The following is a 25,733-nucleotide window of genomic DNA, read 5'->3' on the forward strand; positions in this document are numbered from 1 at the left end:
CACCTTGGATTGGAAAGACAAACCAAGTTAAAGCTGTCCAATTATACTGCTAGATACCCTATAGGGGGCGTTTGGTTATGGGGTATTTGAGATTATTGAGGTTAAGTCATCTTATATTACTTAATTACCATATTTGGTTGTCAAGTAATATAAGATACCGATAATCTTCAAATACCAATAATAGTTACTATTGATAATATTTGAGGTAATCTGATTACCTCCATTTTCTTAGGTATTCTAAGATTACTAGGTTATTTTTTTTTACAATTCTATCCCTTATTAATAAAATTTTAGGACAATAATGCCCTTATTTTTAAATTTATTTACATGAATATGGCTTTTACTATTTCACCCCCAATTAATTAAATTTTTGGACAAAATTACCCTTGAATTCAAAACAAATTACAGCCCACCCAAGCTACCATCCCCAACCACCTGCCGCTAGTAACCACCGCCGCGGCCAGCCGTCACCGCCACCGAAACGGCCCACAGAAGGCTGAAAATGGCGGTCATGCGCTGATATCATCAACTACCAGATCTGGCCACATCGACGCACGGCGGCCATTTTCGGCCTTCCGTCGGCTGTTAGGTTACTGGCGACTTGCAATGGCTGCCGGCAGCTAGCAGTGGCTGGGTTGGTGAGGGGTGTTTTGTTGATTTTCCAAATTTTTATTACGGGGTTGTTTTTGCTATATTTTTAAATGTAAGGGGGGTTATAGTAATCCAAATAACAATGATATTAGAAAATAATATAATAATAATAATATTTAATTCGAGGACAATTCAGTAATTCAAAAAACATACCCACCAATCTATTCCTCCCAACAAAACATATTAATATAACATACTCACCAATTAACCAAACACATTTTCCTAAAAATTCCCAATAATCTTCAAGGTAATCTATATTTCTAGTAATCCAAAATTCTCTGAACCAAACGCCCCCATAAAAGTTTATGATAATGATTCTTAGTACTTTATTATAACCACGTACACTTTTTAACGTAGAATCATACTTTAATATGTTCAACTTTTCAAGCTCTAGGAAAAAGAAAATTAAAGCATTACTAAATTATTTTTTAAACTTTATTTATGATAAAGAATATGATTTACAATTTTAAAATCAAAATTCTTTTGACATATTTTTGCATACTTTTATTGTGAATAACCATATGGAAAAAAAAAAAAAAAAAGGGAAAAGAAAGCAAAGTAAATCAATAAGAGGATCCCCTAAGCAATGTTAACACTATAAAGGACCAACGTCTCAATAGTAAGCCCAGGACCAAACCCGAAAAGCACTCCCCATTCCAATCCCTCTCCCGTGGTCTTCAACCTGTCTTCAGTTGACTTCTTCCTTACTTCATCAAAAATAAACAATACAGTTACACTTGACATATTACCATACCCAGCAAGCACGTGCCTAGTCGCACGTAACTTTTTTGGCTTAAGACCCAACTTGGCCTCCACTTGGTCCAAAATCGCAGGCCCACCAGGATGTGCAGCCCAAAAGATTGAGTTCCAATCTGTGATACCTAAAGGGTGGAATACCTCAATTAGTCGCTTCTCAATATGGTTTGAAATAAGGTCAGGAACTTCTTTCCCAATATGAAACGTAAGCCCATGCTCACGAATACTCCCACAAATAGCCCCAGGGCTATTAGGCACTAATGTTGAGGTTGTAGATGTGAGTTCAAATATGGGATTTTCAGCACCAAGAATCAGGTCTGCACCAACTATGAGAGCTGCAGAGCCATCCGAAAATAAAGAATGGCTCACAAGAAGATCGACATCAGTTTCAGTAGGGCAATGGAAGCCGACGAGAGTTATTTCGGTGCATACAATGAGAACATGAGCACCTTTATTGTTCTTAGCTAGGTCTTTAGCAATACGAAGTATGGTGCCACCTCCATTACAACCTTGTTGGTACAACATGACTCGGTTAATAGATAGATCAAGGCCCAAAAGCTGGACAATTTGGTAGTCATACCCAGGTATGAATGCTCCCATAGTGCTACAACAAATTAAGTGAGTGATTTTTGACTTGGGTTTGCCCCATTCCTCGATGGCTTTGGTTGCAGCTTCCTTGCCTAGCTCTAGTATCAATGTTGCTGCCATATCTTGCCTAGTATCTAATGAAGGCGCCTTGTATGAATTAATGTTCGGATTCTCTTTCATAACTTCTTCAGTTGTGTAAGTGTATCTCTTTTTTATCGTGCTTTTATCACCTGAAATCATTAAATATGAATAGGTTATTTTCAATCCTAAAATTGTTCAATATCTTGAAGATAATTAACAATTAGAAAATATTAAAAGCAAGTAAACTAAAAAACAAAAATTAGCTAGAAAAGAGTATTTCTTACAAATGCGCTGCATTTTGTTTTTGACCTGGGTCATGTGCTCGGTACTTGTCATACGAAAGTAAGTGTCTGGATATGAGCTTTGATCATATACATTGGGAGGATTGGCTGTTCCAATTGCCATGATTGTGGCAGCGCCTTTAGCACGTTGAGCCTTGCGAACTTCATCCATAGTAACATTTTTGCTCCAATGAATATAACGCAACTTTAATTTCTTTGAGTCTTGGCTATTGTGTCTTTATGATCGAGGATTCATATATTTATACATACTGATTAACTATTAAAAAACTATTATTCATTTATCATCATGTTTTTTAATAATGATTTTCCAAAATATCATGAACCATGTTCCCCATTAGAAAATATAAGGGAATGCTAGCTAAATATATATGTATACAACAAAATTTGAAGAGATTATTAGCTACCATTTATTTTAGTTCAACTTATTTAAAGATCTGGCATATGTGCATAGAATATTTATTTGATTAATCCATCTTAAGGTTTTTAAAATAATATTTGACTTGTTCAAGTTATTTATTATATAATAGTTTACCCATTTTGCAAACATGCATGCCTCGTTTAACTAGACCAAATTAATGATAATGATGCTTAAGCTTCAATGATTAGTATATTGTTTACAAGGTCATGTTTTTCTCAAGCATATCCTTTATGGATTTTTTCTATATTATTTTTGCATCTATGGAGTTCTAAGAACGTCCATATTATTTTAGTAGGAGCATGTTATTGATTCTTAATTTAATAATTAAACACCTCAAATTAGCTAATTAAATTGGCAAATTGCATAAAAAAAAACGAATTCCTTCCTCTATATTTGAAGAAGTAATTCTATTACCTTTTCAATTAATATGTATGTAATCTCAGAGTGAAGATTTTTCCTTTTACAAAATAAACAATTTGAGTCAACCACCCGTTAACATTACACCATATGCACATAATTAGTGACCAGTTAATTGTGGATTAGGCGAACATATACTTTTTTTTATTTTTATTTTTTAATGATATCGTTCAAAAAATACACAATATTTCTTCATTTTCAACAACTAGAGATAAAATTATCAAAGTTTATTTGTTTATAATTTTGACCTCTTTATATTAATATTGTGTGAGAATCCGTATATATTTAGAGTGATACTATTGGGCCCCCGCATTTTATCTTTAAAGACCCCACTTTTTAGTTTACCCCATTAAAATGTTTTCATAAACCCCATCTACTATCAAAAGTACCCTTTTATTTATTTTTTTGTGCTTCTTGTTTTAAATGTAATGTTCAGGGAAGAAATTTATTCATATTTGTTTATATTTCCAAGATTGCAAGAATAATAATTAAGATAATTGAATACATCAAACTAACTTAAAAATTTTGGAAAAGTGAGAAAGAAGAAAAAAGGAAAGAGATATTAAAATAACAAAATAACAAAGAAAATAATTTTATTTACATGATTTTGATCAAACTCTTTGAATTGTGTAAATTTTGTCTTCATTGTTTGAAAATAGAATTAGGGTTTATTGAATTAGCGTTAATGATTGAAAGAGGAAATAATTTTTTTTGATACATATAACGTCTTTTATATTTTGCACAGTAATTTTAATTTGTATTTAAAACTTAATAATAATTGGGGTAAAAAAAGACTAAACATTGGGGGCCAATATCATCGCTCTATATATATTATTAGTAAATTTTTTAACAATAATCTACTTAATTAATTGGCTTGCTAAGCAAAATCATAAAATACTGGAGCTATTACACAGGCAAAGGAACCAAGGGTGCACAAAAAACCTAAACATATTTAGCGAAAGTATCACATTTTGAGAGAATTCATTGGAGCTGAAGAGATTATAATTCTATAGACATCATCAGTAGAAAATGTAGTTGATCCACTGACTAAGACGATAACACAGAAGCAGCTGGACCATCATCTTGATTTTTTCGATCATCGGAAAAGTTCGTCCTTTGTATTCCCAACACCACACAAAGCAGTAAAATAACAATGGACATAGGTCTTATTTGTTCTCACGACCGAACCACTTTAAAAACGTCTAGTCTATTTATCAGCTATCTACTAGGCGGCAACACGTTCCTTAACGCTGATTCCCAGGAATCACATGCCCATCTTACTCTATGCTCCCAAGAGTCAACCGAGTACCTTTGGTTGGGGTGTGTTGATGTCTCGGCTTACAAAAATTCGCATCAACAGTTTTTACTAAGGATTTTGATCCCATGTTCATCTTAGTCTACCTAATCCTTAAAGAATCTAAAGACACATGACAATTCCACCATCTTATGCTTTCAACTCATTCATATAAAACATAGTTTTAGACTTTGAAGGTTCAGTGGAGACTTTGACGATCTTAGAGTTCTAGAATGAGAAAGAAGTCTTCTTGAGGTTTGAAGTAGACATCCTTAGCTTTTTAAATTGGGCTTACGCATTTTAATCCTAGTAAATTTGGGTATTCAAAGTTTACATCGATGTTAGAAGATCCAATCCTGTTACAGCTACCAGAAACTGCCAATAATTTAATTTCCAATATGGCAGCAAACACTCAGCAATTTGGAAATAGACAAGATGCTCCCACCAAAAAAGTAAATGAGGTAAGCACATCTTCTCTTGAACAACAGATATTTGACCTTACTTCTTTGGTTCGTCGGATGGCTGTGGGAAATGTGAAACAATCTAAGGCATGTGGCATATGTGCAACATTGGGGCATTCAACCGACATGTGTCCCGTTTTACAAGAAGAGCATGTAAATGCTATAGGATGATTTCTTGGGCAACCAAGGAAATATGATCCCTACTCTAACACTTATAATCCAGGGTGGAAAGATCACCCCAATCTGAGTTATAGGGGAATTAGGCCGCCAACACAAAATGCATAACAGAATAAGCCACCTGGATTTCAGCATCCTTAGACCATCTCCAACCCATGCACCAAATTGGTGTGATTTTTGGTGTAAAACACTATTGCATCTCCAACTCACTACACCAAATATTACACCAAAAATAATATTCCTTAGAATATTCTTTTTCTTTTTCTTTTGTTGTAATAATCAACAATTAATCTATTTCACTCATTATTTTTGTATATATTAATTAAATATTGGGAATGATATTTTTATTAAATAATAATTACTTTGAAAATTATAGTAATTTAATAAAATTAAGCATTTATTTAATCAAATAAACATTACATTTAATATAGAAAAACATTACATCTAATATAAAATGATACCAAAAAAAAAAAAAAAAACACAAAAGTAAAATTCCATATTGATAGTAATTTAATTTTCCGAATTAGTATGTTCTTCTCACAAATGATCAATTAATGCATTTCGAAGAGCATGGTGAGCCTCTGTATCCTTGATTTGTCTATGTCAAGTAAGAAAAAATTGAAATCGGACATTTTCATTTACGACAATTTCAACTTCGGGAGTTGGCGCTTCCATTTGATTCTCAATCGATGCATCAACATTACAATCATCCTCGATTATTATGTTGTGCATAATAATACATGCAGTCATTATATCATGAAATACATTTTTATCCCAAAAACGCGTCAGTCCTGCCATAATTGCAAACCGCGATTGGAGAACTCCAAACGCACGTTTCATATCTTTTCTACATCCTTCTTGTTTCATTGCAAATAATTTTTTTTTGGGAACGTGGATCGTGAATAGTTTGTACGAGAGTAGACCACTTTGGGTATATACAATCAGCTAAATAATAACCCATATTATAATCTTTTCCTTGAATGCTATAATGAGCGGAAGGAGCAATACCTTGAGTTAGGTTGGAAAATAAATGAGATGCCTCCAACACATTAATGTCATTGTTGGAACCTGGCAAACCAAAAAATGCATGTCATATCCAAAGATCATAATCAGCTACAACCTCGAGAATAATAGTTGGGGATCCATTACGACCAGCATATTATCCTGCCCAAGCTGTTGGACAATTTTTCCACTTCCAGTGCATACAATCTAAACTACCCAACATCCTAGAAAACCATGTTGTTGACCAATATGAAGTAGCTTTGCAACATCATTAGCATTAGGTGATCTTAAATATCATTCTGCAAATACCTCAACAACAGCATGACAAAATCTCTTCAAACTTTCAATGGTTGTAGACTCGCCTATTTTAATATACTCATCAGTGGCATCTGCCGGTAGACCATATGCCAACATCCGGAATATCGCTGTTATTTTTTGAAAAGCAGACAATCCGAGCCTACCAAGCCCATCCCTTCTTTGTAAAAAGTAGTTATCATGACCTTTCACGTGATCAACAATACGAATGAATAAATTGCAAGACATTCGAAATCGTCAGCGAAACATGGAATCATTAAACCGTGGATTCTCGGCAAAATAATCTTTGAACAAATTGCGATCAGCAGTTTCCTGGTTACGATTAATGACTCTATGACCAGGAATTGATCCTCTACGGATCACCTGGTTGTTCTGTTGATTGAGATAGTGAAGGAGGAGTAGGTTGTTGTTAGCTCTCATGCAAAGGATTACCTCTTGCTCTACATCAATTGCTTCAAGATCATTCATCAATTCCTCATCATCAATTTCATTGTCGAAAAATGATGACGAATTAAAAGATGATAAATGAGATGGACCTCCAAAATTGAAATTCATCTTTGTAGATATATTAGTTGAATGATTTGGAAGTTGATTTGGTGCGAGCTTTTATAGTTGAAGAAAATACTATTCTAGATAAAAAATAATAATTCAAAAAGATGTATTGTCTATTCAAGCTTTTGAGATTTGTGGCTTATTCAAAAAGATGTATTGTCCATTCAAGCTTTTGAGATTTGTGGCTTATTCAAAAAGATGTATTATCCATTCAAGCTTTTGAGATTTGTGTATTATTCAAAAAGATGTATTGTTCATTCAAGCTTTTGAGATTTGTGGCTTATTCAAAAAGATGTATTGTCCATTCAAACTTTTGATATTTGTGGCTTATTCAAAAAGATAGCTTTTGAGATTTGTGGCTTATTCAAAAAAATAGCTTCTGAGATTTGTGGCTTATTCAAAAAGATATATTGTCCATTCAAACTTTTGAGATTTGTGGCTTATTCAAAAAGATGTATTGTCAATTAAGCTTTTGAGATTTGTGGCTAATTCAAAAAGATGTATTGTCCATTCAAGCTTTTTAGATTTAGTGTTTTTAAATTAGTGTTAATTTTTATTTTGAGTCATTGTAGTTTAATATTTGCATTGAATAAAGTTTTGTTTTTAATTTTTCATCATTTTTTGAATTATATCATTATTATGAATTTATTATTATAAAAAAAAATTTTGGCTGAATGAACAGTACCACGCCAATAATTTGGCATGGCACTATTCATCCACAACAAATGGCGCTGCATTGGAGCAGCATTTCACGCTATTTTGGCGTTTTTCACACCAAAATAGCGTGGGTTGGAGATGCCCTTAGCAGCCATATCAGCATACACAAGCAGCACCACCTAGTTCAAATTCAGATACGTCCCTTGAAGATATGTTTAAAACTTTTTTGACTCATACTCATCAATTTCAACAGGAAACAAGGGCGAGTATACAAAAATTTTGACAACGTGTCATCAACACTAAAAAATTAATAAATCTTACTCTTACTTATTAACTAGTAGATAGCATGAGTAAGGGTCGATCCCCCAGGGAAGTATTTGAATCTAAATTCCAACTGTTTAAAATTAAATCCTAGATAACCAAATTGACCTAAATAACCAAAATATAAACTGGGGGGTTTGTAAAATCAAGGAAACTAACTAATTACCAAAACAAAATTATGAATGAAAATCAATATAAAAATAACTTCAGTTCTCGGTTCAATCTCATCCTCACACAATCAATGTAAAATCCCAATTGCAATGCAATCCTACCCTTTCATGGAAGTATCAACCCTAGGCAGTAACAAACTTTACTTCCCAAAATTCCCCTTAATTATGACTAATGAAACATGCTCTTCAACAGTCTCTAACCATTAGACAACCTAGAACAAGCTCTCTATATTTAATGTAATGGTTGCTTTAAGTTCCAATGAAATAGGTTAATCCAAGCAACAATCTCACAAGCTCGGATTATTAAACTTAGGTTTTGTTATTCAAGTAATAAAATAGAAAGTTTATCCACAATCTTATATTACTAATTGATAATGCATGATTAGGAAAAGATCGATTACGTAATACAATCTCTAATTCTAGCAATAGATATCAATTCAATCAATCTACAAGGCATGAAGTAAATTAAACAAATTAAATATAATATTCCATTAAAACATAATAACATAAATCAAATCCATAGAAAGGTAAGAAATTAAATTACTTTATTAATTATACCATAGATATGTGATAGAAATTGAAATCCCCACGAACTAAATTGAAAGAGTTTAGCCAAACATCGTAAATTCAGAATAACAAGTGTTTTTGAATATATCCCCTTGTGTGTGTGTGTTTCTTTTCTCCTTAAAAACCTAATGTTATATTTATAGCCCCTTCAAATAACCCTAAAAACGTGTGTACAACCTCCCAAAAGGTTTATAACTCAAATTTCTAAATTGTAGGCATTGAGTCCTACTCTTTCCAAAACAGGCTGGCTAATTTTCTGCTGGAACTTGCGAGCTGATTTTGGGTCCAAAACAAACTGAATTCGGGAATGGGCTTTTCATGAAAGTTGTATCCTTAGTTATAAGCTTTCCAACGCATCTTCAATCATCTCAATTTGACTTCTAGAACTCAAGTAATAGCCCAATTACTGACCTGTGCCCTAGTTGTGACAGGATTGGATCTTTTGACTTCGATGTAAACTTTGAATACCCAAATCTACTAGGATTAAAACACGTAAGCCCAATTTAAAAAGCTCAAGACGTCTACTTCAAACCTCAAGAAGACCTATTTCTCATTTTGGAAATCTAATATCATCAAAGTCTCCACTAAACCTTCATAGGTAGAATTTGTCAATGTCTGAAAAATGCACATTATGCTCCACTTTCATTCACATGCCTCAATTCCTTTCCTAATTCACAAAATATATTAATCAGCTCAATTAATCACAAAATATATCACAAAAATTGATATAAAGGGATTAAAAATAGCAATTATTGAACGCTTATCAAACTTTCATCCACACAAAAAGGAACGTGACCTAAAACGAAATAAACCTAAAAGGATTTTCAGAGAACAATAATAGGAATAGCTAGTTAAATCCGATCCATTATGCTTTCTTAAAATGACATTTTCATCATATCCTCACATAATAAAGTCTAGCTTGGTCAAGATGAAAATATACATCCAAGAACAAGATTAACTTAATTCCATGTGAGCATACATCATGGAACACCTTCCAAAAACAATTTTCAAACAAGATATGAATGAAACGAAAATTCATGGCAAGGATTTGTGTATGGCCGAATGTTATACAAAGAAAACAATGAACATGTCATCATTCTAAATCAAAATAAGCACTTGCATGTGGTCCTTATCACATTTCATGCAACAACCATCAACATGGATACATTATCACATCCAATCACATTAGATCAAGATGAAAAACAATTTTTCATGAACAAACAAGAATGGCCGAATCACATGCATGTCTAAAACTTGATCTTTGCTTATAAAATGGACATGCAAGGAGCTTTTGGCTCTGATAGCATTTGAAGAATCTATGAATATGGTGGTGGAAATGTGATGGAAGCATGTCAAAGAACATGCAATGACAAGTTATGGATGCAAGGAACATAAAACATAAATAAAATCTTAGTTTATGATTATACCTTCTCCTAGTGCCCTTATTTGATGAACCCAAGACCCAAAAACTTAAGCCCCCTACACTTTAACACCACCTTGAGTGAAAGAGAGAATGGCTGAGCCTTAGAGAGGAGATTGTGTTTTTCGTACAAAAAAAATGAAAAACTTGTCCAAAAATGCAACTTTATTTCACTTATATAATCATGGACCAATTTTTAATTACCTCTTTTGCTTGGATGACCTTATAATAATTCTCAATTAAATTGTGCCTCCCATTAGTAATTTGGCCTTTGAATAATCAATATTAGTCAAGGGCCCATGTAAACTACACTAGTTTACATTACAACCCATAAGTTTACCTTTTAACCCTTTAACTCTTAAAGGTGATTTCTAGCCCATATTACTTATCTTAACACTTTAAGATAGTATGATTAAATCCAATTTATTAATGTTTGACCATTGTAGCCTTTAAAATGTCATGAACAATTTCTATGTAACAATGCACATAGAAATTCCGTTATTAACCTTGGAAGGTGCTAGCCCTCTTTAGATAATCATTTCTCTCTCTCATCCTTCTCTAACTACACAAGGCTACTGGTGTAACCATGTAGAACCACCTTGGTTTAGCCGTGAGCCGGTTCCAGATCAATCTGGAACCTTGTCCACAGGTTTAACGACTATGGTAAATATCTAGCAATATGTCATAACCCCTAAACCATGATGAAGGAATAGCTCCATCAAACCTATATTAGGTCATATTTGCCATGTAGGTAACGTCCTTCCATTGTCATATCCTGATCGAGTACGGATTCACAGATCGTCAAAATCCTAAACTCGATACCATTATGAATCGTTGATCAATATGTCCAAAACTCGTCATCACGAACTTACCTTCATATGAGTAATGTTTTGCCCTGATCATAGATTTTGGTTTCTGATATTTATCAACATTCATCTAGGAACTCGGATCCGGTTGGAGTCAATGGGTACTCCCGATCCTGTATTTCTGAGTCAACGGATCCTATTTTGACCATCGTTTGTTTCCGCGTATGAACAATGCATGACTAAGTAAGCTTTAACATGCAAGGCATCGCTAGACTCGTACTTATACACCATACAAACCATGTGCATCCGTACCTGGTCCGTCAACCACGATGTCTCAGGTCAAAGGACTACATCATACACTAATATGACCAAACGATAAATCATTGACTTCATACAATTCCATGTGATTCATCGTTCGTCAGTCACGTTCGAAAAACAATTCATCAACCGTTAATCCATACTAATGCCCCAGTGACATGACTATCATTGTCATCCGTATTTATATGAACTCATAATACCCCCCCCCCCCCCCCCCCCCCCCCTAAAAAAAAAAAAAAACTTTTTAGCCAAGTTATCGACGGCCCTACTCTTCGTTACTCTCTCTTACTCTTCCGCATCTGGAAATGCCCTTCTTTTTGGGAAGCATTTAGTATGCCTACTATGCGATATTGTTGCCCAAAAAATATTGCTTCCGCAAGGAACCTTTTGATAATTTCATTTACTTATTAAATGGATTATCAGGACAATTCATATATATACTTTATTTAAATGTATGACAAAATAAAAAAAGCAACTTATATATATAAATCAAAGAACTCTTTCTTTTATTTATTAATATATCGATACAAGACAAAATGCTAAGAAATTGACAACACAAATCATTTCTAGGCATACACTAACAAACAAGTCTATGATATCTTTCTTCAAGACTGAGGTTTTTTGGAACGTATACAAAATAAATGGAGCAATTGAGATGAGCTTCACATGAAAGCCATAGGTTACCACATATAATGAGAATGGAAAATGTTGCCGGACAGGAAATTGGTACATGGAAAGAGGTTTTGGGAGACATTTGGGTTTCTTGTTTCATGGATATGAAAGGAGCCTGCTAGAGCTAGTATATTTATATGGTTGCAGAATGTATTTTGCAATATGTCAATATCTACCTCCAGTGGATTTCTTGATGTTGCAGATATGGTAAGATGTAGCTTGAAATCTGATTTCAGGGTGCAAGATCATGTCATTAATATGTCACAGAGTCATTCCAGGAAAAGTAACAAGTGTATCAAACTTTACTCTTGATTGAATACCTTTCAAATCTACGCTTGTGTTCAATTTTTTTTTTTTTTTTTTTTTCTAGAAAAGTATCTCTCAGACTTCAGCCAAATGTATTGGATTATGGCTATGAATTCATAATGCATAGTCATGAACAGTACAACATGTGTTTACGTAATGTATAGGAAATTAGGAATTGTCTTTAGAGATTGTCTGAACCAAAGGCAGCGCTTCGAATTCAGAAAATAATTCAATTTGGTTATTTTATAGGGTTTTGTGTCATGTAACTTCCTGAAAGGGTTGTGTTTGTTTTATTATTTTAGATAAGATTTTTGAAAAAGTTGAGTTGGGTGGTTATTATGTAGTAGGATTTAAAAATTAACAAAAATACTCTCCTAAGTTTGTTAATTTACTAAACACCCCTATAATAAAACATTAAGAATTGACAAAAATACCCCCACCCACCCATTAAATTCCAGTAGCCGGCCATCACCATCAGAGGGTGGTTGGAAGTCATCGTAATAACGCACGATAAGCTGGATCTAATCGTTCGTGCATCGATATGACATTTTTCGACCAAATCCACTATGGAGCTGGCTGTTGACGACTGACCACATTTGGTCATCAACGATGACCATATCTTAGCCGTCATTGACAACTAGCTATAGTCAAAGATCTGGCTATCAACAACCAGATCTTCGACTATAGATCTAGCCTTTTCTAGCCAGATCCACAATGAATCTTGTCAAAAAATGCTAGATCGACGCACTACCGACCAAATCCAACTAGTAATGCATCATTATACCAAATTCCGACCACCTTCCGACTGTGATGGTCGGAATTTGGCAAATGAGAGTGGGTGAGGGTATTTTTGTCAATTTCTAATTTATTTTTTTTTTTTTAAGTGTTTAATTAAATGAACAAACTTAGAGGGTTTAAAAATAGTTGAATTGAATTTTCAGACTAAAGAAACAAATAAATATTTTGGATAGGATTTCAAAAATTCTACCCAAAATAGAGAAACAAACACACCCAAATGCCTAAATTTGGGAGGGACCCCAAAAAAAAAAGTACATTAAAGTCTCTACTTTCACGTTAGCAAATATCATCATTCGTAGGAGATAGAATACATTAGTAATCTAGATGGCGAATTGTAGAAATTTCAAGATCTTCTCTACGCTCAAACAAGATACTAGTTTCTCCCCAAGGCATTTGCTGCATCCATTTGTACAGCCAAGCCATCCACTTGTAATGGCCCTGTACCAAGTTCAGATTTTTTATCTATAAGCCTTCAATCTCTCAATTTTGATGGTATTCTAAGTTCTAGCCGACTGATAATATGCAAGGACTTAATACCGTCCATGATTCCACCGATAGTTGTAAACAACCATTTGCAGCCAGTCTGCAAGTCCATTGATACAAGAAAAGCATTAAGATCATATTAAAGAAAAGTAACTTAACATATCCTCAGCAGATCACATTATTTGGAGCTACAATGGAGAGGACAGGCACCCCACTTCCAGGTTTCTATCCTTAATTATCAGGCCTGTTGTAAATTACCACATGTGATCAATAATGATGTCAGTGATAGCTTGCATAGTTATTTAAATAGACAGTTGGGAAGTGAATCCTAAGGACTCTTCACAAAATCTTTTTTACAAGAAAGAGAGTAATGACTTATTGATATCTACAATTATATAAATTTACATTGGATTTTAAGGTCAAAAAAATAAAAATAAAAAAATAATCCACAATCAACTCATCCTAATTATCATAAAATACTAAGACCGGTATTCGAAATTCACTAAGAACTAAAGCCGAATTTGCTTAAATAAAACCTATTCTGCAAGGAGTCCACATCATCAATGCACATATCATCAAAGACCCTCCCATTCACTCCATCCAGATAAGCAGCAAAAATACAATTCCACCAAACACAGTCATTTTTCTCTCCTCCAAAAGCACAATATTTCTCCGATCAGCAATGAAACAGAATAAGGCAGAAGAAACTACTTCAGTGTTACTTCCTTAAAAATAGTCTATAAGACATTAATCACACTATTGGAACCAGGAAGTAAGCCCTTGCCATCACTCTATGAAGGCATTAAAAATATACTAACTATGCTGTAACCAAAAGTTTCAGGCACCGATGTTGTTCTGACAGCTTCTATCAAAAATAAACTTTACATATATGATAGAAACATAATTACTCATATTTTGGTAACTATTCAAAGGCAGTACTTAGCTGTCCATGGAAGAATAGTCTAAGTAAATTTTAGTCTACTTCTCTTTGTTTTCCAACAGCTTGAAAATGGGGCTTGCTGTTCTGAAAGGGACATTAAGTCAGGATATATGAATAATAAACAATTATTTCACCTTTGACCTCTTAATATATACCCATATTTGAACACTTTTGTCACTTCTTATATGACTTGATAACTCAACATAATCCTTCATTCTCCTCCAAACATTCTACAGGTAGAGACTCCTATTGATACTCACCCAAACCTTTCTCCTAGTACAAGCCCATTTCCGGCATTTGAAGATTGCAGTGGGAATCACGCCAACATTACTTAACTAGAATTATAGTAAATCACTAAAAGAGATCAAAACATCTTATTTTGAAACAAGAAGTCTCCCTCAATACTATTATAGCACAACAATAAGATGAACAAGCATAAGTTGATTATTCAAGATAACTAATTATTCTCTAACCATAAAAAGACAGAATTCATATACTTATTGACAGCAAAGTTCCTGTAAATAAATCAAATTTATTACTAAAGGTAACATACAGAAGGAAGAAAAGATATGTACAAGTTCAATAGAATTGATAAAGTTTGGAAGTGTGTCAATTTGCAGAAACTGAAGTTTTAAGCCAAACTAAAGAATGCTGATAAAATACTTACTGCTAAATCATTAGCACTCCAAGCTGATATGCTGCATTTGGTTCTTGGTGCATGACAGTGAAAGACCTCGCTCATTGAATGGGTTGATAATGACAAGTTCAATAGTTTGACATCCTTTACCTTAAGGAGCCACTGGAATATCGGTACTTGCCAAAGGCATTGGTTTCTTCAAGGATGGAAAAGCCAAGTTCAGGTCCTCTGATGCCAATTGCATAATGCGAAAGGCTTCATTAGGCATCCCAGCCTTCAAAAGACAAGATATCAATGAATTTACAGTTATGTTATCCGGGCCACAACCAATTGTCACCGTCTTATTGAAAATGCTAATAGCCTCCAACATTCTTCCCTTCATACAATGCCCAATAATTAGAATAGTAAATGTTACTTTATCAGGCTTGCATCTCTTTTCCTCCATTTCTGCCACAACTGCATTTGCCTCATCTATATTACCGGCCTTGCAAAGTCCATCAATCACAGGGTTGTACATGAAGGGTTTGGGAACTATATCTCTGCACTTCAATTGACTCAAAAACCTGCGAGCCTCATCTAGTCTATTGTCCTTGCACAAAGCATTAATAAGAATGGCAAAAGTATACACATTTGGGGATATGTTTTTTGCATTCATTTCATCCCACAGCTTTAAACCCATCTTCACCTGTCCATTTCGAAAATAACCATCAATTAAGGAAGTGAAAGTAACAACATCAGGAACATAACCAAGTGAAAGCATCCTCTCACGCATGGATTCAGCAGAAATCATGTCACCAACCTTACCAAAGCCATCGATAAGAATATTAAAAGTTACTGCTGTAGGTTGAATACCAGAATTAATCATCTCATCACGTATACAAGAAGCCTCCTCCATCTTACCTAGCTTGCAATAACCCAAGATGACTGACGTGTAAGTCACAGCGTTCGGTGAAATTTCATCTCTTAACTTGACTTCCTTCAACAACCAGTGCCCTCTATCTACCTCATTAACCCTACAAAATCCGTTTATAAGTGTGTTATATGTAACAACATCAGGAGAACAGCCAAAACTCTCCATATTGCAGAAAATCTCAAAAGCCTTATTAACTTTTCCTATTCTGCACAAACCACGGATCATAATATTAAAAGTCCAAGTGTCTGGTCGAGAGTACAATCTAAAATGCTCTTTAAACAGGAAAATGGCCTCATTAACCTTATTCTGTTTAACCAGCCAATTCAACAAACTATTAGACGTGAAAGTATCCATAGCAATTTTTTCAGACGGCAGCTGAGAAAGCAATTCCTTGACAAAATCAAATTTTCCTACTTTTGTAAATGACAAAACCAAAAATTCTATCATTGAACTATTGGGCAAATGCCCATCACTCCTCATATAATCAAACACCACTTTGGCCACATCATGCAGACCCGATTCACATAAAGATCTTAGAAGTAAATTGTAAGTCTTGAAAGAATGAATAAGACTCAAGTTCACTCTACTAAACTCCAAAAATCTGACGGCCAATCTCGGGTTATCTAACCGTGTAATTACCTCAAACGATGTCAAAGGAGTCAAGTTCTGACTCAAATAGCCCAAACAACTATCCAAACAAAAATGAGAACGAACTAACAGCGTACACACAACTTTAACAAACCACAACTCGGGGCTACATCTATGTATTGCCTCTTTGGTTCCAAAGGGACGATACCGTTCGTCAAAACGAGCAATGGCAGATATCGTGGAGGCTCGAACCCTTGAATGACGGGTATTGAATAATAGGAGGTTCATCTGTAACCCCACCCCATTAGCAGCCTCAGTTTTAAACCCACAAAATCCTCTTGTTTGAAGATAACCTGATGCTGTCTTGGATTGATTAGATTTTGAATGGGCTGTTGGATAAGTAAGAAACTAAGTAAGAAACCATAGCAAAACAAAATTTATAGAACCCAGATTTACTTTAGACCATTCAATTAAAAAAATAAAACTTTTGGCTTGAGGAATCAAGAACAAGCTGATTTCTGAGTATGAGATTGTGCATTTGCTACGAAGGGAACTGTGCCATGGTTGCAGACGGTTGCTAGGGTCCTGGGGTTTGGTTTGGTCACTGTATTGTCAATTTAGTATTTCTGCAGGTTTAAGGGGCTGGTTTTGACGTCTGTTTATTTGGGCTTTATGATTCAATTCTAAAGTTTCAATCAGTTAAAGCCCATTCGGTTCATTTTTTATGGAAATAGATTTCACCCAAAAAAAAATGGTGTTATTTGTGCAGCAAAAAATCTTTAGAGCGGTGTTACTTTTATAAATAATGTATACAAAATTAAGAATACAAAGTGATGTCGCATTATCCATTAATCGTCATATCATTTATCTTCAATTAATCGAATTGACCTTATATATTCATTCATCTAATCATAATGTGACACAACATTTTGCATACTATACTTTGCGAGAGAAGAATTATTAAAAACTTCATTGTAAACCCCAATTTGTTTAAAAACTAAATTTGTAATGACATATTAATTCTTAACCCACTTTCATTTCTATTCCGACATTTTATGATATGTCAAATAAAGCATGATATATATATAGCAGAGGGATGAAAAAAATTATTTAAATTAAATGGATTATCACATGAATTAATTTTACACATAACAACTGCATGGGCCAAAAATCGTATTGGACCTGACGAGGCCCAATAACAAAATAAACATGTTGCGGCCTAAGGCCTTAGTCCAATTTTGGTTGGACCCATGCTTAAACCTACTTTGCGAACTGCCCTCTCTACGAGTTGGGTTACCTTGCAAATTAAGTTTGACTGGGTTCCGGCCCATTAGCCCACAGCAGTCCGATAAACATAGAATCAGAATCCAATTCTGCTTCCTCTTCTGGTGAGATCTAGACTCTTACTCAAATTGGTGAGTCTGATCCGATAAAGACAAGGGATCATATCTCTTCATGAGGGAGAATTCCCCCTCGAGACAGGACTCAAGATCTTCTTGGGATTCTAACCCTCTGGGTTCACTATATAAACAAAGGCAAACCCTCTCATGAGGGAGGTCGCCCTTTAGCTCTGGCATTTCGCTCTCAAACCACAACATTTCGACATTATTCCGTCCCAAGTCTCCACGATCTTCGCTGTTTTTCTCGCATGTCCATCAGCCTACCAGTGGCTCACATCACTAGATTCGACCCAGCATTTGTGACCGTAGATTTTACCGTCTACAACAACACTGATTATTTAATCAAGTTTTAACTTTGAGTTTAATTTTTGGAAATTCTCTTAAATAAATATACAAGTAGATATGGATTGTCAGAATTTACTTAATTTAATAAAAAATCAAAATTTTATTATAAGTTTCTTATAAATGTTTATTACAAAGAATACTTTTTAATAAACTATGGAGTCATGTAAATGGTACACTTTGCTCATGACAAAAAAGATGATAGAAAAAATTGTTCTTATTTTCATATAAATGATACATGTTGGTTTTGATACCACAATGATTGTAATCATATATCCCATCTATATATAGGAAAATTCTTAGGTATGAAAATCTTGAAGTTTTGACATGTGAACCAAAGATGAGCGTCTAGTTGCTGGCTTTTAATTTTAGAGTTTGTGAAGTGAACGATTGGACATTTATCTTTGATCCTCACATTAAAAATTTCAAAACATCCGCATAAGAGGATGACTATCCACATATAACCCTACACAATAAAATAAACAATTGAAAAATATATCTAACACCACCATAATAAGAATATATCTAAAATTTTTGTAAAATTATATTATTTTACCCTAATTTGGGGTGTAAATTGAAAACTAGCCTAAAAGTGTAAAGTGTCTCTCTATCTAGCCAAACCCAATTTTTAATAGAAACTTGTAAACATTTAATTTTTTGTAACTTGTCAAATGTATGTTTAGTAAACATGTAAATAAAGCTATCTTTGGCTAGATAGTTGTTCTCATACATTAAATGAATTTACATTTCTCTGGGCATGATGAAAATGGATAGTTTTGAACATTTTTTTATGTGAATCGATATGGGGTTTTAGACATGTCGAACATATTCGTCAAAAATGATCTAGAGGTTAAAGACGATATCTATCTGATCCCCCTTATTAAACAGGTGTCGAACATTACAGTGACTGATATGAGACTAATAGGGGATATCGGAGAGTGTCAGTCAACCTTAGTTATGTCCAAATGACCGGTACCCCCTATTAGACACATATCAATCGTGATGAATCAATGGTTTTTTTTTTTTTTTTTTTTTTTTTCAGAAAAATGAGGTTCTTGGCTTTTATTGTTGTTAAGTATGGATGATGTTAGGAGATTTAGAATAATGGTTCACAAAAATATGAAAGCACTTAGAATACCTAAACATATGGACTACAAAGACCTTTCGAAGTTGTTACATGAAGAACTACACTTAATAGGAGCCGATATAATTTAAAGTTGAACGTGAAGTACATGACTACTGATGATTATTATCCCATACAAATAATCGAGAATGATAATGATCTTGCACTCTTCATTGACACGCAAATGAAAAAGCCTATGAGATACCTTCCATTGCATGTTTCAACGGTGGATGCACCGTCATTCTCAGCTTTTGGTAGCAACCGTAAAAATAGGGCACCTTCAGATATGCAACGGTATCCAATTCTAAATCAATTAGGCGTTAATCTAGACATTGATGTAAGTGGGGTTGCAAAACATATTGTATCCGACTATATCTAGCATCCCTAACTGAAAGTAAACATGGGTGCAAAAGAATATGAAAATGACCCAAGATTGGATGATTTGAATACTGGGACGAAGGATATGGAGAATGATCAAGGTGTTGGAATAATGATGCTAACACAAAACGTCACTATTGAAGAGGAAGAGGCAACAAACATTCGTGTGTTACTTGAGTCTCGATCAACATGCCAACCACAAAGTACACTTAGACCAATCGACATAACAGGAGTTCGATTATTCGCTACAGAGCTTTATAGTGGTAATATACAAAGAGTGTCTATTCTAGGATAATTTTTAATGGCTTTAGATGTTGTGTCTACCACTCAAGATTATGATATCTGGGTAGAAGTGTTTTTCAATACAAAGCAAGAGACAAAAGATAGATTGGGTTGGCTTGGTTTGCTACATAATTTTGAGCATAGGGTGTCTCAATCGACCAATGATCACTTTGAGGTTGTATGCAAGGATTTTGTCAATTGCAAATGGCATGTTCGAGCAATGAGGATGTAACCAACACTATATTTTGAAATAAAAAAGATTGTCTCTACTCATACTTAGGGGTGCAGTCGAGCCAGACCAAGTCGAGTAGTGGCTGGCTCGAGCTCAGCTCGATTTTGGGTGAGAGGTGCTCAAGCTCGAGCTCGTGAGAATAAAGCTTGGCTCGAGCTTAGCTCGGCTTAGCTCATATCCTTTGCATATTAGATTGGATTATGAAACTGGACTCCATTATTTTTGTGTTTAAAGCAAACCAAGAAAAGCATGAAAAATCAATTGATATAGATTGAACATCCTGAAAAGCACGAAAAATCAATTGAACTAGATTTTTGGGAATCCTGAAAATGCCCAGATGAATATTCCGAGCTCCAAATACAGTTGAACAAATCAATTGAACATCCTTAAACAATGGCTGATTAGTGTTGTCGATTTCAGAGCATTTTGTCTTGTATCTATATATCATAAATAATAGAAGAAATAGTTCTTCAATTCATATATATAAATTGCTTCCTTTATTCAGTCATGCATTTAAAATAAAGTATGTATATAAATAGTCAAGATGATTCATTTAATCGGTAAATGAATTATCGAAAAGGGTTCCCTACGAAAGCAATATAATTTGGGCAACTATATTGCACAGTAGGCATATCAGATGCTTCCGAAAGATATCATGAGTTGATATAAGTACGGATGACGATGATAGTCATGTCACTGGGGCATTGGTATGGATTAACGGTTGGTGAACTGTTTTTCAAACATGACCGAATAACAACAAATCACTTGGAAAAGCATGTAGTCAATGATTTATCGTTTGGTTATATCAGTGCACGATGTATTCCTTTGACTTGAGACATTGTAGTTGGATCCGATACGGATGCGTATGGTTCATACGGTGTATAAGTACGAGACTAATCATGTTTCATATAATAAAGCCTATTTGATCTTGCGTTGTTCATATGCGGAAACGAACGATGGACAAGAGGGAATCCATTGACTCAGAAATATAGGATCGGGAGTACCGTTGACTCCATCCGGATTCGAGTTCCTAGTCGAACGTCGATAAATGTCAGAAATCAGAATCTCTGGCTAGAGTCTATTATTAGTCATACAAAAGCAAGTTTGTGATGACGAGTTCCGAACACATTGATCGAAGATTCGGTAAAAGATCGAGTTTAGGATTTTGACGTTCCATGAATCCTTGCTCGACCAGGATATATCAATGGAGGGACTTTACCTGCATGGTACGTATGATCTGAAATGGGTTCGATGAAGTATTTCTTCATCGTGGTTTAGGGACTATGGCATATTGCTAGATGTTTACCATAGTCGTTGGGCCTCCGTACAGGTTTTCGGATTCATCCAGAATCGGCTCACGGCTAATCCACGGTGGACCTACATGGTCACACCAATAGCCTTGAGAAGTTAGAGAAGGATGAGAGAGAGAAATGATTATCCGAAGAGGGATAGCACTTTCCGAGGGTAATGATGGGATTTCTATGGTAATAGTTACATAGAAAATTGTTTGCGACATTTTAAGGGTTAAAATGGTCAAGTAATAATTAATTATATTTAATTATTATATCTTAAAGCGTTAAGATTAATGAGATGAACAAAAATAACCTTTTAATAGTTAAAGGGTAAAAGGGTAAATTTATGGGTTGTTAATGTAAATTAATTTAGTTTACATGGGCCCTTGAATAATATTGATTATTCAAAGGGTAGCATAATAAATTCGTGGAGTCCCTTTTTAAAATAAGATTTTATTGGGCTTGGAAGTGAAAAACAAATAATTGCAAAATTACCCAAGTATATATAAATGCAAAAGATTGCATTTTAGTTCATTCTTCACTTGTTCACTCAAAAACCAAACTAAAAGCTCTCTCCCTACCCACGACCACTCTCTAACTCTCTCAAGGTGGTGTTAAAGTGTGGAGGTCTCATTACTAGGCTAATCTTCATCAATCCAAAGCAAATGAGTAGGTATAATCTCTTTTCCAAGCTTTGTTTGAAAACCGTTTTTTGAATCCATCCTTTTATGTTTTCACTCTTCATCTCCACCACTCTTCATGCATGCTGATCTTTCAACTTGGTGAAATAATCCACGGCAACTACCATGAATTTAACGCCCCCTTTTTCCTTAGGCAATGGGTCGATAATGTCAATGCCCCATATCACGAATGGCCATGGGCTTGTCAGAATGGTCAATTCTTGCGGTGGAGCCCGCAGAATATTTACAAATCTCTGGCATCTGTCACATCTCTGCTGCGTCATCATAAGCTAGAGATCTGCCCCCTACGTGATTCCTGTAAATTCCTTCGTGTATTTCTCTCAAAGCATAATTTGCATCCTCGTGGTCAATACATCGCAGCAACGATACGTTGAATCCACGCTTATATAGTTTATTGTTGATGAGCGTGTATCGAGCTACCTTCGTGCAAAGTGCTCTAGCTTTGGTTATGTCCTCTAGCAGTGTGTCGTCCTTCAAGTAGGTGGTGATTGTATCCATCCAGTTGTACCTTTGACTTGTGGTTAACACTGGATCTTGTGAAGCGAAGATGCTTGATTTTGGAAGGAATTTAATTGGAATTGAATCGACATTCTTATTGTTCATTACTGAGGCCAAGCGAGCCAATGCATCTGTCTGCGAGTTTTTCTCCCTTGAGATCTGGAGAATGGTAAAGGATCTAAACAGTTTGAGCTCGGTCTCCACTTGCTGGAGGTAGGATGTCATCCTATCTTCCTTTGTCTAGTATTCCCCAGTAACTTGATGGACCACAAGTTATGAGTCACTATAGATCTTGATGGACTCTGCCCTCATTTCCCTAGCGATTCGAATGCTTACGAGCAATGCCTCATTCTCAGCTTCGTTATTGGAGGTGTTGAACCCGAACCTTACTATAGCTCTGATTGGGTCTCCCTCTGATTGGGTCTCCCTCTGGACTTTCGAGCAAGAGGCCTGCTCTTGTTCCCTTTTCATTCGAGAAGCCATCTACGTACAGAGTCCATAACCATAAGTTGTCACTCTTTTATTTATGTTGCTTGATCCCTCCCGAGGTATCTACCTCTGGCGAGCTTGGCTCGGCCTCTTGTTGATAGGAAAACCCAGATATGAAATCTGCCATAGCCTGGCCTTTGATCAATGTCCTTGGGATATAATGGATGTCGTGCTGACTCATCTCCATCGTCCACTGGATTAGTCTACCCGATGCCTCGAGCTTCTACATTATCTTCTTCAAGGGAAGTTTGTTAGCACATGGATGGAGTGTGCCAAAAAATAGGGTCGCAGCTTTCTAGTGGCAACAACAAGGGCGTAGGCGAGTTCTCCATCTCTGGGTACCTTGTCTCCACGTCAAGCAGTCTCTTACTCACACAATACACTGGCCATTATATTCCTTCTTCTTTGCGTATCAACGCCATGTTGACAACAAAATTTTGATACCCACAAGTACAGGGGAGGCTATCCGAGGTGTTTCTTAAGCTCCCGAAAGGCTCTTTCTCACTTTTCTGTCCATTTGAAACCCTTCTTCCCCTTCAAAGTCTAAAAAAATGGTAAACACCTATCCATGGCTCGGGAAACAAACCTGCTGAGCACGGCCACATGTCCAGTCAAGCTTTGAACCTACTTTATGCCAGTTGGGCTTTTCATTTCAAGCAAGGCATAAATCTTCTTCCGGTTAGCTTATATACCCCGTTGGTACCCCAAAAACACATTTCAGTGGATTGAGCTTCATTTGATACTTTTTGAGGATGTCGAACATTTCCCTCGGGTGCTCAATATGACTTTCGGCGACCTTTGACTTGATGAGCATGTTGTCGATGTATACTTCCATGGATCGACTGATTTGGTTAGCGAACATTTTGTTCACCAAGTGCTGGTAGATCGCCCCAGCGTTAAAGCCAAATGACATAACCCTGTAACAATAGATTCCACAGTCAATAATAAAAGAAGTATGTTCTTCATCGGGATCTGGTTATATCTCGAGTATCTATCCATAAAACTAAGTAATGCGTTTTCCTCAGTCACGTCTATTAGCTAGTCGATCTGTGGTAACGAAAAATTGTCTTTTGGATAGGCCTTATTCAGATCCGTGAAGTCGACGCAAGTCCGCTACTTGCCATTCGACTTCTTGACTAGGACTGGATTGGCGAGCCAATCAGGGTACTTAACTTCCTTGATGAAGTTGATTTCCAGGAGTTTGTTGACCTCATCCTTGAACGCTTGAGAGCACTCTGCATCCATGACCCTTCTCTTTCTGCCTTATTGGCCGAGCCTGTGGGTCGAGGTTCAACTTGTGGCACATCACCTCGGGGCTGATCCCAACCATATCTGCGTGCACCCACGCGAATACGTCGAAGTTCCTCTTCAGGAACCCGACCAGATTATCAGCCATTTCTCTGGTCAAGCTACTGCCAATTTTCAGCATGCGAGTTGGATCTTCCTCAGTAATCTTATTTCTAACAACTCTTCGGTCATCCCACTGTAGGCTCTTCTTTGTGGATGCGATGATCTATACTGTCTTCTAGTGGCGCGAGGTTCGACTTGGATTCTACGAGGATCATTGTCTTTGGGTGCGGCCATTTCCGTGCAACATTTATAGCCCAATTATAGCATTCTCAAGATTCCTTGGTGCAGCTCCTGATTGACGCGACTCCCCCAGAAGTCAAAAATCTCATTGGTTGGCAGCACACTAATGATTGGCCTTCTAAGGATGACGTTGTACGTGATCGAGCAGTCCACCACTAAGAATTCAACCATCACTGTTCTGACCTTTGGTTATGCCCATAAAGTTACAGGAAGATCGATAATACCTTTGGGAACCAAGCTATCACCGGTGAACCCATAGAGCAGCGGGGGGCACGCTCACAGGTTCTTTTATATGAATCTCATTCCTCGGAAGGCTTTTAAGAATATGATGCTTTTCGCGCTCCCGTTGTTAACCATAGCCCTTAACATTCCTACATCGTCAATCTTGGCTGCGATTACAATCGCGTCATGATTATGACGTGGGGATGTCTCACACTTGTCAACTGTGAACCCCACTATCTCGCTTTTCTATTTGGGCCGCTTGATTGGCTTTCTCTCACAGCTCATTATTTGGGGGATCGAGTCCATCCAGGCTTCCCGAGCATATTGCTTGCGAGCCCGTCTCGAGCTCCCCGCTATGTGAGGCCCTTTGTAGATCATATTCACGAAGACTTCGTTGGGATTTGGTTGAACCTATTGAGCTGGAACCTGAACCTGTCCTAGGGCCTTACTACTTTGCTCGCCAGGGTTTTCGCGAGCCGGTTCTGCCTTAACAAATTCTTTCAGGTGGCCTCTTCTTATCAGGTCTTCGATGGCGTCTTTTAGAGCTCAGCAATTATTCGTGTTGTGCCCAACA

The 25,733-nt window shown here is 35.9% G+C and overlaps 2 protein-coding genes and 1 pseudogene across 2 annotated transcripts; all 3 read right to left on the reverse strand.

The window, feature by feature from the left end:
• Window positions 1-1,230: 1,230 nt before the first annotated feature.
• On the reverse strand, window positions 1,231-4,374 carry LOC116126333 (chalcone synthase 1-like). Its single transcript, XM_031412022.1, has 3 exons — window positions 4,262-4,374; window positions 2,361-2,542; window positions 1,231-2,225 (listed from the first exon to the last, which is right to left on the reverse strand). The coding sequence occupies exons 1-3, from the start codon at window positions 4,372-4,374 to the stop codon at window positions 1,231-1,233; spliced, it is 1,290 nt and encodes a 429-aa protein (XP_031267882.1).
• A 1,374-nt stretch (window positions 4,375-5,748) lies between these two features.
• Window positions 5,749-7,017, reverse strand: LOC116126334 (annotated as a pseudogene).
• A 6,507-nt stretch (window positions 7,018-13,524) lies between these two features.
• On the reverse strand, window positions 13,525-18,208 carry LOC116126335 (pentatricopeptide repeat-containing protein At2g06000). Its single transcript, XM_031412023.1, has 4 exons — window positions 18,152-18,208; window positions 15,909-17,018; window positions 15,140-15,794; window positions 13,525-13,632 (listed from the first exon to the last, which is right to left on the reverse strand). Exons 1-3 carry the CDS (start codon window positions 18,206-18,208, stop codon window positions 15,261-15,263), a joined length of 1,701 nt encoding a protein of 566 aa, XP_031267883.1. The 3' UTR covers window positions 13,525-13,632; window positions 15,140-15,260.
• Between the last annotated feature and the right edge of the window lie 7,525 nt (window positions 18,209-25,733).

This window comes from Pistacia vera, unplaced genomic scaffold, assembly GCF_008641045.1.
Source record: "Pistacia vera cultivar Batoury unplaced genomic scaffold, PisVer_v2 Contig179, whole genome shotgun sequence".
In the NCBI taxonomy this organism is placed as follows: Eukaryota; Viridiplantae; Streptophyta; class Magnoliopsida; order Sapindales; family Anacardiaceae; genus Pistacia; species Pistacia vera.